Here is a 16,402-nt window from a genome sequence, read left to right as displayed (position 1 = left end):
ATTCACTGCTCAAAAACTTTCCAAAGTAAACTGACGTTTCTATGTTGGCAGGAGAGGAACCACGGCACTAAGACATATGAAGGCTAATTGAGGAACTAGAACTTGCAGCAGCATTTAAAACTTGGGGTCAGATTCTCAGCTAAATGTGCATCAGCACAGATCCTTTAAAGTTAATGTAGTGCAATCATTTACATCCGCTGGAGATCTGATCCTGGATCCTACGCCCCCAACCTCAGCTAATAAAATATTTTACCTACTTTCAGTCATATAATGTTGGTTACAGTGTTTAAACAAATGTATTTCTTTGTCTTGCCACAAGAAGACACGATTTTCAAAAGAAAGGAAGGGTTTACTTACGCTAAGTCACTGAAGTCTGGAAAGACATACATGTGCCTAAAACTGTCAATAGCAATAACAGGACAGTCTGCTGGAGTCTTCTGAATATGAAGGAGTGGGTGTCTGAACTTATCACAGTCAGCATGCAGAAAGTTTATTGTACCTTAAAAATGAGAATACAGACCAAAATTTACATTAGATATTTGAATGTGAAAATATTAAGGCCTTGGTAATTTATTAATAAAATCTGAGGTATTATGTACATTACAGTAACAAATACGGATGAAGGAATGAATGTCAACAAGCAAACACAATAAAACAATAAAAATGTTCTGAGAAATTGTTTTGGTTATAATATAGATTAGAAAATTTAAGTTTATAGGTCATAAAAATTCAACTGTATGAATCCCATATATAAAATAAGCATTTCTGAAGTAACTGTTTATAATAAATAGTTTATATTTCAGTAGTGCCCAGAGGAGCCAATAGGTTCAGGACCTCTTTGTGCTAAGCACTATAGAAGTAAACATGATCCCTTGCCCTAAAGAGCTTTAAAATTAGAGTGCTGCTCTAACTATTTATGCATTTTTTAGCATTTGGCTGAATAAAAAAATGTTAGTATGCCTACAAAGTGACAGGGTAAGGCAATAATAATTAGTGACCTTTTTCACTTATTAATTGTCGTGCCACTTCCTGCTGGAATTTTTCTAAACTCTCCAAATCATCTTTCATGTGGAAAAGTATAAGAAAAGGAAGGCCTTCTTCTGTCAATTCCTGCAGAAAGAAAGATACCAAATGAGAAACACACCTGACTTCTTCCAATACACAACATCCATTTTATGCAATTCTAGTGATATTTCTAGTTAGGTAGGACCACAACTTTACAGCCAGTTGATAGAATAGGATAGTCAATAATGAGGCAGGAGATATCATACAAAAGAATAAATAAGAGATTTAACTAAACTGCAGTACAGTTTAGAAGCAGGTACAAAGGACTTACGATGGCATGCCTGAAGTTGTTGCCATCAGACTTATTTAAAAATAAAGTAACTACAGCCTCAACCTTGGAAAACAAAAAACCCACACAATCCCATATCTCCTTCCAGGCCGATACCAACCATTCTGTTCTTCAGTATCTAAATTGACTAGTAGTCAACTTTCAGATTTATTTCAATCTATTGATGATCTTTAAAACCCTAAATAACTTGGGATTCGCTTATCTGAAACTTTACCTATACCCCATCACAACAGTTCAGACCTTCTTGGAGGGGCTTGCTCTTTATTTCCAGGGTGAATCTCTCTACACTTGGTGTTCAGGCTGTCTTAGTAGAGGGCATAAACTTACGAATTTACTCCTTCAGTTTACCAGAGCACGATTTCAGCTAACTTGAGGGTATAATGCAAGACTTACCCAGTTTATCCTTCCTTTGATTTTTCCCCCCATCCCTGCATATTTTTTTCTTTTCATGATTGCTGTTTTGTACGGGTGGGAGAGCTCATTTTGTGCCTACGTGATTACATTTTCATGTACATTTTGTACGACTACCCTAGGGTACATTGTCCAGTGCTTTGCCCATCATTAAATGACTTAGGCAATGATGCTTCCACTGTTTCCTCTGGGTATTACACAGATGTATAGATATAAATCTGACTATTCTACAGATTTATAGATCTCCCTGTTAGGTAATATTTCCTGATATTCATCCCATCCTATCTTTATAGTTATATGTAAACTGCTGTATCTCCCCTTAGTAGTCTTTCAGCAAAGCACAATGTCACTAGTTAGCCTTATAGAGAAGGGCAGTTACCTTCCTGCAATGCATTGGTTCTGCGTACAGCATGCAATCCAAAAACCAGACTTTATTTATAGTGTTTCATGTTGCAAATTCATTGCTATTTTCTAAGTGCTGCACCTATGGTTTCCAAAGATCCCTCTCCTATTAAACACAGAATACCATGATGTGTTACATGTAATAATGCTATATTGCCTACAACCAAATACCACTCCTTCCATCATAGAAGTTTCTTGGTGGCTAATCATTCTAATGCTCCTACTAGACTCTCAGTTGATTCCCCCCCCTTTAAAATAGACTCTTGTTGTTCAGCACTGTCCAATGACAGACAGGCTTTAGTTCCTAAAAAAGGGACAGGCCCTTGTCTCTGGAGGTTGCTTTTTTAAAAATGGTGTGCCTGAACTCAATTAACTTTGAGATAAATCCTTTTTCTAACATGTACTCCTAGTTCATATTCTCTGCTTTCCTCAGATATAGAGAATATTTTGTCCATTCTACCACCAAATCTAAATCTCTTGGGACATATTTTTGCATGCAGAGAGATGCTGTGGTAAATGCTTTACCCTACAAGTAACTGGAAGGATTTGTCTGAACTTTTTTTTTCCCAGGGTGAGCTAGCTGGTTGTCACCTGAACATTCAAGAAGCAGTGTTGGAGTAAGACCAAGGTTGGTCTTTTACAGGAATTTTTAAAAATTTTCTGAAAAATCCATTTGTACTTCATGTAACTCCTGTTCCAACCATTTTTACTACATCTACTACTTTCTCTCCCTCACCAAAATAATCTCCATATTTAACCATGTTTGTTCCTAGTCAGTTCTACCCACGTGGAGATGGGCTGGGCCCTCTGCCACCCTTCATAGGAGCTAACAAGGAAAAGTATCTGCTTGTGCTGTGGTGTTCGTCGTACCATTTCATCTCTAGCTTTGACCCCTTTTTCTAGAATTGAAGTACGAAGTAGAGCCCTTGGATATTTAGACTGAAATGTCACCTTCCCCTCCTGGGAGGGGAAAAGCATCTGCTACACTGTCCACCCATTCTATCCTTTTAATAATATATATATTCCGTATACAACCAAGGTCATATTCGTAAAGTTATTTCCCCCAAATCCCTCAAATGGCGGGCTGTCAACAGAGTTGGCTAGAAAGTCTGAAAGCATTTTAAATATTTATGAACAGTGGGGAGTGGGAGTCCCAATTCCTAACCCTCCACCCCAGTTATTTTGACCATCTCTAATCATTAGCTATGTTGACTTCCTTGCTTGTCTAGAAAAAAGTGAAATCTAAGGACACCTTCATCAAAGAGATTCCTTTGGTCTTCCTGCTGACCTGTCCTCAAGGATCATGTCTTCTCTGCCAAAGGCCAGCACGTGTTGCCTAACAAATGAACAAGTTACTGCAGTATTCTTCAGACTCTGAACTAAATGCTCAGTACCACTAGTGTGTACATACTGAGTTAGGCCTCCTACACACAAGTCATTGGTTCCAGTCTGGCAGCACTTTTCTGCTCCCCCATATCATTTCTATTTCAAGGCTAACATCCAGGACTGGAGTGTTGTCTGTGGGATTTATTAAATGCAGTCCAACACAGGTATTATTTGGTTTGCCTTTCCAGTCTAATTCTCTACCAGGTCTGGATGATCAGCGAATGGAACAGCTGCTTGTCTCACTTTCTGGACTTCTCTCCTGCAACTGCTCTTTGTTTTGCACGGAGTGCACTGCAAGATGTTTCTCCCAAGGCATAACCTCCCACAGCTTTTCTGTAGGTCTTCACAGAACCATTAATCTTTTCCAGAATAAAATCTGAACCCGCCGTTCAGCATGTTATATCACATGGTTTCCTCTGACTTCGAAGTGTTTGTACTTTACAAATTTAACTGCTTTCTCAACAGATTGATTAACCTGTGATCACACTTATTTTCTTCTATGTTGAGAGATATTACTGGATCCCGTGGTATTTCTCCATTTTAAGAACAGAGAATCTCTCAGACTGGCAGAGAGCTTCAAAATGGAAGAAACTTCTTGAAGAAGTTCAACCACTCTATGTTGTCTAATGTCACAATGAATCACCCTGCTCTGAATGCCCAATTGTGTGGCCAGTATGCACACATAACTAATCTGATATTAAAAACAATGCAAACCAGAGAAATTAATTTACCAAGACTGAGTTCAATTTAAAATTAATTTCTAATGTTTTAATGTTGAACTCTCTTTTATTTACATCATATTTTATAACACATACTGGCAAGTCAAAGAAATACAGCTTAAAACATTGACGACAATGCTTCATACTTCTGTTTTAAAAATATTAGTCACTATATACTAAATGTCTAACTACTATAAAATTACAAGCAGGCAGAAGCATCAAAATTCTGGCATGTTTGAAATAGTTTGGCTACTGGCAGCACTGAGTTTTTAAACAAATGTTGCTAAGCAAAATGTCAATTTGGAATGACCTGGGATTGTAAGTATCTGCCTAAGTAAACTGGAGTGGAGATTCACAAGAGCAACTAGAAAAATTGGGACAGAAACTTGATACAAACTTACAATGATGAACCTTGGTTTCTAGGGATCAGAATCTGATTTCACTGTGGGAAAAGTACACTAAAAATCCATCATGCAGTTCTAAAAATGCTAAATACCTGGCATCTTTTGCACGTGAAATGCAAATGAAGAATTAAAAATTGTGTTTAACAGAAGTTTCTGCTGAAAAGTCTAAATGCTGATTAAAAGATTACACTTAGCATGGTCTATCACACAAAATATTTTTTTCTCTGTCTTCTCCCCCCTGTTATGGAAGCTAATAGAATAATTTGAGCACAGTCAAAACTGCACAGGATACCCCAGGTAGTGGAGAAAGCTAAAATGCCCCACAAAAGAAAATACATGATGATTCTTCAGTTTATACATCATCGTGTGGCTAACACACGGCAATACGTTAGAACTGCATTGCAGGTTTTAACAGGTGCTGTAGTCTAAATGTGCTGAGTGTAACTAATTAGTGAGTTCAATATATTATTTTAGTTTAGTTTGTATGTTTACATATTTACACGTAAATTATAATTTCGGGGTGGGAATACAGAAAGGAGAGAAAACATAAGGTGGCAGAGAATACAATGAAGGAAGGAAAAAAGAACACATTGTAAAGGGTTCCAGAGAGGAGATGAGAAATGAATACTAAGAACAATCCAGGAAAAGATACATCTTGATTTATTAAAGGAAGAAATGTGGTGGAAAACAGAAAGGGAAGGAAGGTCACCCAAAAGCAAGACAGACGTAGCAAGCAGTGTTGGTTGAATAAGGCTCAGCAAATATTAATAAATTTTACAGGTATTTATAGAATAATTTAATATTTTTGTGGCATTCAGCCAACTCTATAGCTTGTCAAATACTATTCAGCAAATACATATTAGATTAATGCTTGTGGAGGCTGGCAAATATATTCAGTAAATTTGTTTCCTATTAAGTTATATTTTAAATAATGTATTAAATAGAAAGATGACTGACAACATTTTATAACGAACGACAGCGTACTACAGGTTTCAGAGTAACAGCCGTGTTAGTCTGTATTTGCAAAAAGAAAAGGAGGACTTGTGGCACCTTAGAGACTAACCAATTTATTTGAGCATGAGCTTTCGTGAGCTACAGCTCACTTCATCGTACTACAGTTTTATTCCTTTACATTACTTGTGGTACCATGCTCACTGCATTTTTCACCCTGGCTAGTAGGTATTTCAAGCTCACAGTATAATAATCATGAATACTATGCATACATACAATGCCTTTCACATAAGGATTTTACAGCACCTCAAAATCTCTATGCAAAAGGTCTTGTACCTATTTAAGATGGGTAAACAGAAGCACAGAAAAGTTAAGTGATACACCAAGGTCACAGCACTATACCTACACCTATATACCCAAATCACAGATCTTCTGATACTTCCAAAATGATCCACATATCCTCATCTATAATCTCCTATACTCAACTAGTATATTAATTATGAACTAACCTCCCTCCAATTCACCCTTCACTAAGAGCTGAGAAACAAAGTAAACAGTAAACTGAAGTGCAACTATTTTATACAAAAGGTAAAATAAATGCAGGGAAGGTGACTGACAGGGTGTAACTGAGTTCTAGAGAGAGTGAGTTTATTTTTGAAAGAGCAGATTGATGGTTAAATGAAAAAAGCAGAAAGGTGGAAGAAAAAAAGCAATCCTTACCTCTCCATTTTCAAATGTAATTTCACGAACAAGAGGCACACATTTATCTTGTGTCCATGCATAAGTCAAATCAAAATTGGTCATAGAACCTAAGTATACCATATCTGGAGCATTTTCCTGTTTTTTAAAAAAAAACATTTTGATTATTCTTATTTGAAAATAAGTAAATACTATATTACCTAAAAGGGAGACCAAGTACATGACATGGAAATAGTGGTGGAGTGCATATATAGTTGTGGGACAGGACTGCAATGAGGAGTTGTGTTCAGACAAATGTATTACATATGCAATTCCCAAACTATGGCTTTAAAGAACATTAAACAAATAGATATATACAATAGTTTATACAACCAACTCCACTTTACAAGTTAATGTTAAAAATAAAAATCTGATACAATTTTGCATCTGTTAAAATGGGAGGATTAGAATAAATTAATTAAGATTTATTTTAGAATTTTGTAGGGTTGCTGATCAATAATAACTTGGTCTATGAAGGACTTCAAGATTTCAGCTGCACACAGAAGTTAGGTTTCTTAAAAATGGTGCTTACAAAAACACTGAAAAAATTAACAGGATGGAGAGAAACTGGAATCTCAGGGCTGATTAAACTTATATTGCCAGAGAGACATTGTTAAATTGTGGCAGGCTCTCTTTTTGTATTCTTGGTATTTGACTCTGAAGAAGACTGCATGAATTCTACTGTAGTTACTTGTGGTTAGTGTCAGGGAAGCAAACTGTCAAAAGCTGAGGGAGTGATAACAGGCACAGATTCAAAAGTGACCTTCTAGACTCTTCCTGCAGCAAAGCGTGTTTGGAAACCCATCTGATTTTTTTTAGTTACCTTTCATTGTATTTGTCATCTTGACTGTCTGCTGTCTTAGTTTAAAATAAGGAACGCTTGTTAAGGTTTCATTGAGATTTAAAAAGGAAAAACTGAGCATTTCCTTTTATTGTGGATTTTTTACGAATAAAAACGATACATATATTTCATTATTATGAATGACAGCTTGGTAACTTCTGTGATTATATAATTAACGTTAAGAGAATGTTTTCTTCAGAAAACAGAACAGCAGACACCTGTAGATAAGTCATCTAATATCAGGTGCAAGAGAAAGTGAGGGAAGGTGTGGTAAACATCACCTGCTTTGAGGAAAACAAAATCTACTAAATAAGGTACAAAGGCAGAGAATTTGGCAATGCATATTGAAAAAAAATTTCTGCAGGACAAAAGAAACAGAAGTGGGACATCTGACAAATGTGTCATTTTTCTGGAAAAAACTCTCTCGTTTCAGGAAAGTCATAAATTTGAAATAATAAATGTAGGTGTGTATACTTATTTTTTCATTGTTAGACTAAGACCACTTCACCTCCCAAATTCAGAACCACTACTTCCCATGTTCATATATTTCTTTTTCTAGATAAAATATTCAGCTATAAAACAATTCAAAAATTGAGAAGCAGAAACATATTAAATTATCTAAACTTCCATAAGACCATATTTAATACACATAATGAAAACAAGCAACATAAGGAGTTAAACTTACCCCTGGTGGCTTGTAGATTACGTTGTCTCCACTAAATCTCTCTGGTTTTGAAATAGGCCTAAATAAAAGCAGTGAAGAAATATGCTTTAGTACTGATAGATAAATATAAAATGGCTTAGATAATGAAAGCAATAATCCACTTGGCTGAAATTGCTATCATATCTATTTTTTAGGTACCCATTCATTACCATTTTTGAGCACCAAGAAACTGATCTTTCAATTAAGGTACTAGAGAGATCAACTGGAATTGGGTGTGAGGGGACAGGGAGAGGAGGATGTGGAATTAAGATTAACAGGTTTTGGTGTATGTGAGGAGCTTCACACTGTAGGTGATGCACACTGATGAATATAATCTAACTCTGTGTAATGAAGTTTTTTGTTTTTGATAACAGGGGTTTGGATAAAAGAGGTTCTAATATATTGGTGCATCTTCTCTTGATTACTAAACCACATTACTTTCTATAATTTAAAGGTTATCTTCAAAGGATTTTTTAAAAGTGTTGGCCCTTTTTGCTTCTTCATGATGTAAAGGCAGCCTGAAAAAAGAGAATGTGTATGTGAGGGGAGAGAAGTGTTTGCATTAATAAAGCTTTTTTTCCTGCTTATTCTTAACTGGAGATTCAGCTCTTGTCTACCCTGGAACTCTATAGATGACTAGAAAACTAATGAAATTAAGACTTCACAAGAGGTTAAATTAAAACCTGAGCAACAGAACAAACAAAAAATTAAGTCAAGACTGTTTAAAAAGAAGTTACCTTTCTTACAGTGACTGGAGTTCTCAGAGATGTGTGGTCCATATATATTCCAGTCTTGGTGTGCATGTGCCTCATGCCGTTGATATTGGAATCTTTTGGCCAGCAGTGTTCGGTGTGGCCGTGCCTACACCCTGAGTGTCCTCCTGCTCCTGTACTGAGGACATACAGGGCGGGAAGGGCCCAGTAGCCACTCAGTTCCTTTATTACCACAGAATTAAGGAGTTAAAACACTCCAGAGTAATAGGGAAGGAGGATGGGTTGTGGAATATATGTGGACATCTCAAAGAACTCCAGATCATTTAACAAAACTGTAACGATACTAACTCAAGAACCTGATCCAAAGTTCTTTCATCCACTTCAATGGGCATTAGATCAGGCCCCTAATTATTAAAGCATAATTCATATCAGAAAGGTAGGTCCTTAATTCTTCATTAATAATTAGAGGAAAGAATCTAGTGTTTATGGTTTATTGATTTAATCTGTATATTCCACAGGGAGCAAAACCAAATATCTTAATGTTTCTTTTCCTGTTACTATGTAATACAGAGTTTAGTTTTTCCAATAAAAAACAAGTCAAACACTGATAAACACAAGTTAACTCTATTCCATCTTTCCCAATAAGTTGCTCTCTTACATCTAGTTTCTATCAGTGTTGAGACAGTAGTTTCTCACCATTAGTTATATAAAATTTACTTATAGCTGACTTAAGAAAAGCCAATGGATCCCATGTAGTTGCATTTTTGCAATTGTGATTTGATAAGACACAAATCCCCATATAATCTCTAACAGCCCACATTTTTCTTTGCTTCATTTAATCTAATTACTCTCCCTCTTGCTTCTAGTGTTTATGCCCTTCAAATACTTGCATCTGTTTCCATCTTCCTACCGTAGTTGTCATTTTGACCATGAGATATATATTTAATTACTTTTATTGTACTCCAGGTACAGAAGACAACTCTCCAGCAATGCATAATTATATGCATATTAATAAAAGGAGTTTTCTAACATATTTGCCTGCCTCCTTGTGTTTCCCATTTTCCTTTGGGCATACATAACTCAAAAACCAAAAGATACAACCACAATGTGACGGAACACCACCCACCCCCTTAATAAAGGAACTACACGAAGGCAACTTCCCATGTACAAAATTGTCTTTCACTGTATCAGACTCAGAAGTAGGTGTGGAAACAGAAGTATCTCAGCTACTATCAGGTCATACACCTATAGAAAAGAAAAACAAAGTTCTGCAGCACAATCTGTTGTGGGACCCATTTATTTTGTCAAGACCCTCTTCTGTCTCCTTCCACTTCAATCACTGGTCATGTGTATGTAACCACCGCTACTGAGTTCAGCACAATTAAAATCAAACAGCAGTGGAGTGCACTACATTAAAGAAAACAGCTCTAATGGTAAAAGACACGCCTTTTACAAAGTGATCAACAAAGAAAAATGAAAACAAGTTTCATTTTGTGCCATGATTTTTCTTTCTTTCTTTCTTTCTTTCTTGGTGAATAAAGACGGTCTACAAGGTCTTATTGTATTTCAGTGCCTCAAATTCAAGCATCCTGTCTATTCTTTGTTTTATCTGGAACACTATGGATGACTGGATATAAAAGACGCTAAGCAAATTAAACCTGGTTGAGGGGGGAAATGATTAAGGGCTTGTCGACACAGGCTGTTAGTGCATGGCAAGCTAGGGTGTGAATCTACAGTGCACTAGCTTGTAAGTTCCCATTCCTATTATTCATCATCTATCATTTAGGTAGATTCTTTTTCTCTCTTTCCCACCGATGATTAAAACACAATCAGAATCATGGACTGCATACATATAGTTTCTAAAACATTCCTCAAACTGTAAAATCAATTCTTCCACTTCCAAAATCACTAGGGTTCTTCCTTGAATTCCCTATAGTATATCAATATCTTTCTAGTACTAAGAAGTGATTTCCCTCCTCCTCCTGACAGCTTCTTCTGATTCCATTTGGGTTCTGTACAACTTTCCACACTGTGGACCATAGCACCCTCCCAATCTACCTCTGCAGTTACAGCCTCTCTCCCCCCACTGTAGTTTCACTCTCATTAACCAACATATTTCTTAGTCTCTGGTGTTTGTTCGTCCTCTTTGCAAAGACCTCTCCTATATGGTTCAGTCTACAACTCTCTTCTTTTTTATCCATCTTGTTCGTAAGCAGTGAAGACTAACTTTTACACTGGTGATATTTCAACTCTGATTTTCTTTATAATTCTTTGAAATTGTGCCCACCCAGCCAATCCTCTCCACGTACCATAACAAGTAAAATTGTGGCTTTGTTTCAACTTCCTTTACCTAAACAACTCAAAGACAGCACTGCAAAAGCAGTATTGTCTTGAGGGTGGTTTGTGACGTGGTCTGCTTTTCCTGCAAGATGAAAAGCTTTCGTATTTATTTCAGCTCATTGTAAGCTGATGGTTCATATAACCTTACAATTGTTGAGCTGTCTGTCCAGACTCAGACTGGGAGAACCCTATTTAGGATTAGGAAGGTACTTTATAATCTTTAGAATTTATAGGTGGATTTTGGATCTGACCAGAACCATTTAGTTCTATATACTCCAAACTAGAAACACCTGTCTGTGTAAGTTTCCAACAGGTGAGCCTAGACAAAAAAATCCCTCCAACAAGTTTGAAACCTGAAGTCACCATAACAGTAGTGGAAAATGTATCACTCTCCAGGTTCAGTGCCTCATAGGCCCTACCTTAAAGCAGGTTATGAAAGTGGAAGAGAACCCAGAGGATTCTCTCAGGCCAACAGCAAAACGAGCAGTACTGCAGATGACAAAACTCCTTATCCTTTGTTTCAGTATGGTTGCCTCCTCAAGGCAGGAAAGCTCTGCCCATGTCAGTCTGAAGTGGAATGCCACATGGACTGTGCTCTGTCAGGTTCAGAGAATTGCTGCTGAATTGTACAACTAATTTCTGAAAGCTGAGCAGCACTAGGATGTGGGAGATTGCCATCTAAGAGGCTTTTCCTTAGACTAATCAGTTATACAAATATGGACATTCCTTGGTTCCAGAATTGGGCTGCAACTATGCTTTGTGAAAAAATGAAGCAGAAGACAGGCTATCAGGGAGAGTACAGAAATGGAAATTAAGTCTCTTAAGGAAGTGATTGATAGTGGGGATGATTTTGATAACAGTTGGGCTGGGGAGATGGGAATGTAGAGAGAGGCATATTACAAGTTTATAGAGAGATTCTCTGGGGTTGAGGCTAGGAAAACTGGGATCGACTCTGTTTTGAAATATTTGGCAACTAAGTGGCTTAACCACTTGAGGTCCAATATAAGGTGATCCCTTTGACATTATTTCAAATAAATCGAGGAGTCCAAGCACTGGTGTTCTGAAAGCATGTAGATCACAGTCACTATAATTAATGAGTACCAAACTCTTCAGGAACAATTGGCTAGAGCTGAATTCAACTTAAGAAGCGAGCATGGCTATCAACGGGAAGCTTGTAGAATTTAGAAATCTAGCAGACAGAATAAATTTTAGCACACAGAATAAAATTTACCTAATGCAGACGAAATATTAGACAATTCCTGGATTCTTCAATAGAGAAGAATAGCAGTTTGATTTATTCTCTTCAAATCTAATATGTAGAATCTTGGCCTCTCCAAGAGAGAGGAGGGAGGGGTTAGCCTTCAAAACTTGGTGATATTTATGCACAAGTCTGGCAGGCCCTCCAGAGCACACAGAAAAGACTGTTTTGGAATATCCTCAGAGGCAGTTTCCAGGAAAATTTGGGTTATTTAAATACACATTGTTAGATCTAGTACTAGATAGATTAGAAGCAATGACAATTGAAAATCCAAGGCACCAGCACTTCTCTAGACTATTTTTTCGATGTCTTACAATATCTAAATAAATATTTTCAGTAAGAATTTCAGGTCATTACTATTGGCTACTGTTCCTGAAGTGGTGGGACAGAGGAATCCTTAATATTATTTTTATACTTCTACTGGCTTTTGAAGGAGCATTTGAGAGATTTGAAAGAATGGAAAGACACTATAAAGAAACAAGATTCTTAATAGTAGTTTAGTCCTTCTGGTCCTCAGAACAAGAATGAAAGTTGTGGTCACAGAACATCTGAAGGATTTTACTTCCTCAGATGCTGGTTCACTGGTTTAGAACATGAGGCAGATGCAGAGAGCCTGAGGTACACAGCCTTGCCAAAAGAGATACACTTGATTATTCTCCCCCTTGATTTTCTCTACTTTCATAGCCATACCCTTTTAATGGAAATACACCTCGTTTGTTAAGCTCTAACTCACCGGAAAATAAACTCGTAAAAAGTGAGGACCACTTGTATGGAGCTGATTTTGTTTAGGTGCTTGTTTTATTGGTTTCTTCTGCATATTTAAGAGACCATAGCAGTGTACTGAGCTTGTTCAACTGGAAGAAACTTTTTTCTATACTACCTATATCTCTTAATTTCTCTGCCAATCCTCATTCTGATTTAACTCAAAAGCATTTTGGAATTCCATTTGTGTGAAAGACATTATACTAACTAAGATCCTGATCCTGCAACATGAAGCAGACAGACAAATTGCAAGAGGCCCCGTCACTTTAAATAGTCATGTGCCAGCACACTAAACATTGCAAAAGCAGGACCTATAGTAATATTTTATTACTTCTACAATTACAAAAAATCAGCTACTGCCCATTTTATCTCTCTTCCCACTGAATTATTTTTATAGTTGAAATATTCCTGTTAATACATTATTATTTAATAAAATATAGATAATTGTCAACTTCTATAGTGTTTTCTATCAGAAGATTCCAGTGCACTTTACCAATATTAAATTAACTCATGCTGCTGCAGCTTCACTGTTAAAGCTAGCTTGGATACATCTATATGTGCTACAACAACTGCCCCCCCCTCGCAGCCCAAACAACTGCTGTGTAGCCATACCCTTTGTCTTATTCTTTAACCAGTAAACTAAACTGACATATAACTGACTGATTCATCATATAACTGATTCATCAGTGCTTAATAAGTGATAATTTTTGTTGTTGACTATTGATAACCAAAGTCAAAAGCTGTATAATCACATATTACCAGCACATCCACATTAAGGGGAGGGGCAATTTTCTAACGGCATAATGGCAGTTATGCACTTCTTTCTCATGAGAGAGAACTGCCATTGTGCCTCTGAAAGTTAAATGTCTACCCCTAAACATTTAATGCTCTTCTACAGATTTCTACAGATATTTTGGTGGGCTTAGAATTTTTGATAGAAAAAATCCTACTAATTTTACATGACAATACTACTGTAAAACAGGAATAAAAATAGATATACTTCACTCATTTGTTGCTTAATTTAGGGTCTTCTGCAATAGTGGAATTTGCTGCAAGGTGTTTAACTTGCGATGAAATTCTTTATCACTGAAAAGGAAAGTCCTTTACAAACTAATGTCATGAGAAACTGAGTTGACACTTTAGCACTGCCCACACCTATAGATCTTACTAACAAAGGTTTCAGTGTGAGTTAAGAGCCACATGATGGATTCTTTAACCAAATTTAGGCCATGTCTACACTACAGAGTTAAGTCGACTTAAGTTACATCAATGATCTTAAACCGCTTTAATTACGTCGGTTGTGCATATCCACACAACGCTTCTTGAGTTGGCGGAGTGTGTCCACAGTTGGTGCTCTTGCATTTAGAGAGAGTTGCATCATGGGTAGCTATTGCACTGTGCAACTTACCACCCTCTGCCATTAGGAGCTCTGGGAATGGATCATGGTGCATCATGGGGGCGTGTTCAGCATCCCATGACGCAGTTCTTTCTGTCCCATCATTCCATGGGCTTCTGACTTGGTTTCATGCCAATTTTTAACAGCCCTTTTTAATTGTGTACATGCTCTGCCATCTCTGCCTGAAGATATAGATCCTGCACTGCTGACCACTTTGGTGATGAGCATTATGAACACAACGGGGCTGGTCATGCAGCTGCGAATCAGAAAGTGAATCAGTGGTGCCTGCCCTGCTGTGTGCCATGGAAAGAAATAATTCAAAACTGCTGCTGGCATTCACAGAGCAGCTGCACACAGTGGACCATTAGTACTGGGCTTGGGAAACAAGCATTGAGTGGTGAGATTGCATTGTGATGCATGTATGGGATGATGAGCAGTAGGTGTAGAACTTTCACATGTGCAAATCCACCATCCTGGAACTGTGTACTGGCTCGCCCTAGCACTGTGACGCAAGAACACCAGAATGAGAGCAGACCTCACTGTGGAAAAGCGAATGGTAATCGTTGTGTGGAAGCTGGCAACTCCAGACTGCTACTGGTCAGTTGCAAATCAGTTTGGAGTTGGTAGGTCCACAATGGGGGTTGCAATGATGCAAGTGTGCAGGGCTATTAATCATCTCCTGCTATGAAGGACTATGACTCTCAGTAATGTGCAGGGAATTGCTGAGGGCTTTGAGGTAATGGGATTCCCTAACTGTGGCGAGGTGATAGATGGAACACATATCTCAATTCTGGACCCAGACCATCCTGTGACTGAGTACATTAATCGAAAGGGCTACTTCTGTATGGTCTTGCAGGCGCTGGTGGATCACCAGGGCCATTTCACTGACATCAGTGCAGGGTGGTCAGGGAAGGTATATGATGTGCACATCTTTAGGAACACTGGACTGTATAGAAAGATACACACTGGGACTTTCTTTCCAGACCTGAAGATTCCAATACGGGATGTCGAAATGCCCATAGTGATCCTGGGAGAACCTGCCAATCCCTTGCTCCCATGGCTCATGAAGCCTTACACTGGGAACCTAGATAGCAGCAAGGAATGCTTCAACAACAGGCGCAGCAGGTGCTGAATGACTGTTGAATGTGCCTTTGGCTGATTAAAAGATTGCTGGTGCTGCCTTTTTGGCAGGTTAGATCTCAGTGAGGAAAATATTCCAATGGTCACTGCGACTTGCTGTACTCTGCATAGTATTTGTGAAGCAAATGGGGAAAAGTTTCCCGAGGGGTGGAGTGCTGAAGTACATCAGTTAGCTGCTCATTTTGAGCAGCCAGATACCAGGGCAATCAGAGGGGCATAGCAGGGGGCTATTCGAAATAGGGAAGCTTTGAAGGAGCATTTTGACACCGATTCCCAGTAATGTGCCTTTTTGTCTTTGAATGACCCCTATAGGGCTTACTTTCTGAGCATTATTTGTACTGAGCAAATATTTCTGCCTACAGCCACTGCGTTTGATAGCACCAACTAATGTATGTATGTAATAAAAGACTCATTTTATTTCAAAGATTAAAGTTTAATAACAGGACAAACATTTTGTCAAACAGGGAACAGTCGCTTGGTTATGGCTCTCACAGCTGTATCTCCAACTTTCACTGTGTAGTGCACAGAATACTGCAATGAACCAGGAAAATGTACTCCTGGGGGAATTCTGCACCAATGCACATATTGCATGTGCTGCGCATATTTTTATTATTTTTATTTATTTATTTATTGCAGGAAATCGCTTCTACTGAATAATTGCTGCAGTTCCATCTTTTGCCCACCAGTGGGCACTGTGGCACTAGAACACAGCAGCTGCTCCTGGCCAGCCCCCGTTATGATAGGGAAGAGAAAGGGCCTGCCTTCTTCACAGCACCTGTTGGGCCAGATCAGGAGACAGGAGATATAGGGAGACAGACAGCATGGGACTGCTTCGGGGCAGGGGAGAGGGTTAGACAGGGACTCATAAGGGCTAGTGCGGGAGG

The 16,402-nt window shown here is 38.0% G+C and overlaps 1 protein-coding gene across 1 annotated transcript in view; it reads right to left on the bottom strand.

Annotated features, from left to right (window-relative positions):
* The window catches only part of ERP44 (endoplasmic reticulum protein 44), a 131,032-nt gene that overhangs the window by 15,242 nt on the left and 99,388 nt on the right, over positions 1-16,402 (bottom strand). The window contains exons 7-10 of the mRNA XM_084620990.1: positions 7,892-7,949; positions 6,348-6,464; positions 999-1,110; positions 358-499 (exon numbers count right to left, since the gene is read on the bottom strand). Coding sequence (XP_084477116.1) covers positions 358-499; positions 999-1,110; positions 6,348-6,464; positions 7,892-7,949 — 429 coding nt within the window. The remainder of the gene's footprint in view (positions 1-357; positions 500-998; positions 1,111-6,347; positions 6,465-7,891; positions 7,950-16,402) is intronic.

This window comes from Lepidochelys olivacea (genome assembly GCF_965140295.1).
Source record: "Lepidochelys olivacea isolate rLepOli2 genome assembly, chromosome: 2".
Classification (NCBI taxonomy): Eukaryota; Metazoa; Chordata; order Testudines; family Cheloniidae; genus Lepidochelys; species Lepidochelys olivacea.
The sequence above is the reverse complement of the archived record's forward strand: the minus strand, read 5'-3'. Positions and strand labels throughout refer to the sequence as shown.